This window comes from Myotis davidii, unplaced genomic scaffold (genome assembly GCF_000327345.1).
Source record: "Myotis davidii unplaced genomic scaffold, ASM32734v1 scaffold109, whole genome shotgun sequence".
In the NCBI taxonomy this organism is placed as follows: Eukaryota; Metazoa; Chordata; class Mammalia; order Chiroptera; family Vespertilionidae; genus Myotis; species Myotis davidii.
The window spans coordinates 314193-315914 of record NW_006300368.1 but is presented as its reverse complement, the minus strand read 5'-3'; the positions used below and the strand labels follow the sequence as shown (position 1 = coordinate 315914).

Here is a 1722-nt window from a genome sequence, read left to right as displayed (position 1 = left end):
TTCGCTCTCCGCTCAGCCTCGCTCCTTGTTTGTCCCACAGGTTCCTTCTGAAGGCGAGCTGGAGTCTGTGCCTGCCGCCTGGGGGAGAGGCGGGGTGCTCGGCGAGAAGGAGCCAGAGGGCAAGTCCGGCTTAGGGGGGGGGGGCGGTGGCTGGAGGGCCGGGTACCATTCTTATGCATCTTAGTGTCACCCGTGCAGTCGCGGAGGGGCTGCCCCGTGTTTCCGGAATGAATGAATCATTCCTCCCCTCTGAAGGAGGACTTTTTGAGGTCCACGTGCTGCAGAGCAGTTGGGGGGCCTCCTGAGGCAGGGCCCCCCTGCGCTCTCATTGCTCCTCCTCTGTATGCCCTGTCCTCGGGGGAGGCTCCCTTCCGGTTGGGGCTGGGGGATGGAGGGAAAGGAGGGAGCTTGTAGGCCCAGCCAGATAACTTGTTGAAGGTGTGACAGGCAAGGGACTTGGTTGAGCCTCACAGAAGGTCACGGGAGAAGGGGGTGTTGTGGAGGAGAGCGCCCAGGGGCCACGCGTCACTGAATTCCTCAGCCTCTGTTTCTCCATCAGCGGAGTAATAGTATTAGTATTCGTTCCTCGGAGCCTTGGGCAGATTAAGACAGATGTCAGATGAGATCACCCAGCACAGCGCTGGGCACATTGCAGGCGCTCAGCAGACCGCAGTGTGCTCCCCCGTTCTGCAAAAAGTGAGCAGGGTTGTTTGTTCCCGCTCCCTCTGTCCCCACATTGGCCACAGACAGACACAGTAGATGTGTCATCACTGTTTGTTGAATGAATATGTTCGATGGGGCTTCCCCCTCCTCCCCCTCTTCCTCCAGGATCCAGGCAGGCGGGGAGCTGACCAGCACAGACATGCCGGTGCTGTCCGAGGACTCCGGTGAGTGCGGCCCGGCCCCGGGCTTGGTCTCCACACCCCGAAGATAAGAAGGAGGGAAAGCAGGCTGCTGTCAGCTGGCTCTCCGGAATGTGAGCCTGGAGGGAATGTTCACAGGACAGGCTGATGTGTGGTTTGAGGGCCCACTGGGGGTCTCCCTGGGGGTCTCCCTGGGGGTCTCCGTGGACCCTTGTGTTTGCTGGACTCTGTTTTCCTTCACTCTGGCAGGCTTGCATGAAACCCTGGCGCTGCTGACCTCTCAACTCAGACCTGACTCCAACCACAAGGAAGAGATGGGCTTCCTGAAGGATGTGTTCAGTGAAAAGAGCCTCAGTTACTTAATGAAGGTAAAGCCCCCTTTCCTCCCGTCTGGTGAGGGTTTCTGGAGGTCGCCCTCGCCACCCCGCTGCCCCAGGAAGGCCTCCCGGAGCCCACTGTGCAGGCCTTCTCCTAGCTGCCCTGTGGATGACCCAGTTTGCAGCCCTGCAGCCGGGCGGCCGGGTGGTGTCCAGGGTAAAGTAGGCAGCTGGCTTGGGAGGCCCCAGCGGGAAATCGCTGTCTTCGCAGATTCACGAGAAGCTTCGCTATTACGAGCGGCAAAGTCCAACCCCTGTTCTGCACGGCGCCGTGGCCCTCGCCGAGGATGTAAGCCCCAAGTTTCTCCTTCTGGTGTCAGCCTCTCCCCACCCGTAGTGCTCTGTGTTCTTGCCTCATCACCATTGCTTAGCCAGGCGCCTGGGGAGCCCCCAGGTGAAGTGTCTCCTTCCCCCCTCCTCCTCCTCCTCCCTCTCCTCCTCCCTCTCTTCCTCCTCCTCCTCTTCCCCCTCCCCCCTCCTTG

At 60.7% G+C, this 1722-nt stretch overlaps 1 protein-coding gene across 1 annotated transcript in view; it reads left to right on the top strand.

The window, feature by feature from the left end:
* The first annotated feature begins 7 nt into the window (after nucleotides 1-7).
* Nucleotides 8-1722, top strand: part of MPP3 (membrane protein, palmitoylated 3) — a 36576-nt gene continuing 34861 nt past the window's right edge. Inside the window, exons 1-4 of the mRNA XM_006776841.2 lie at nucleotides 8-119; nucleotides 829-887; nucleotides 1113-1231; nucleotides 1452-1529. Of these exons, the coding sequence (XP_006776904.1) occupies nucleotides 863-887; nucleotides 1113-1231; nucleotides 1452-1529 (222 nt within the window). The 5' untranslated portion in view covers nucleotides 8-119; nucleotides 829-862. The remainder of the gene's footprint in view (nucleotides 120-828; nucleotides 888-1112; nucleotides 1232-1451; nucleotides 1530-1722) is intronic.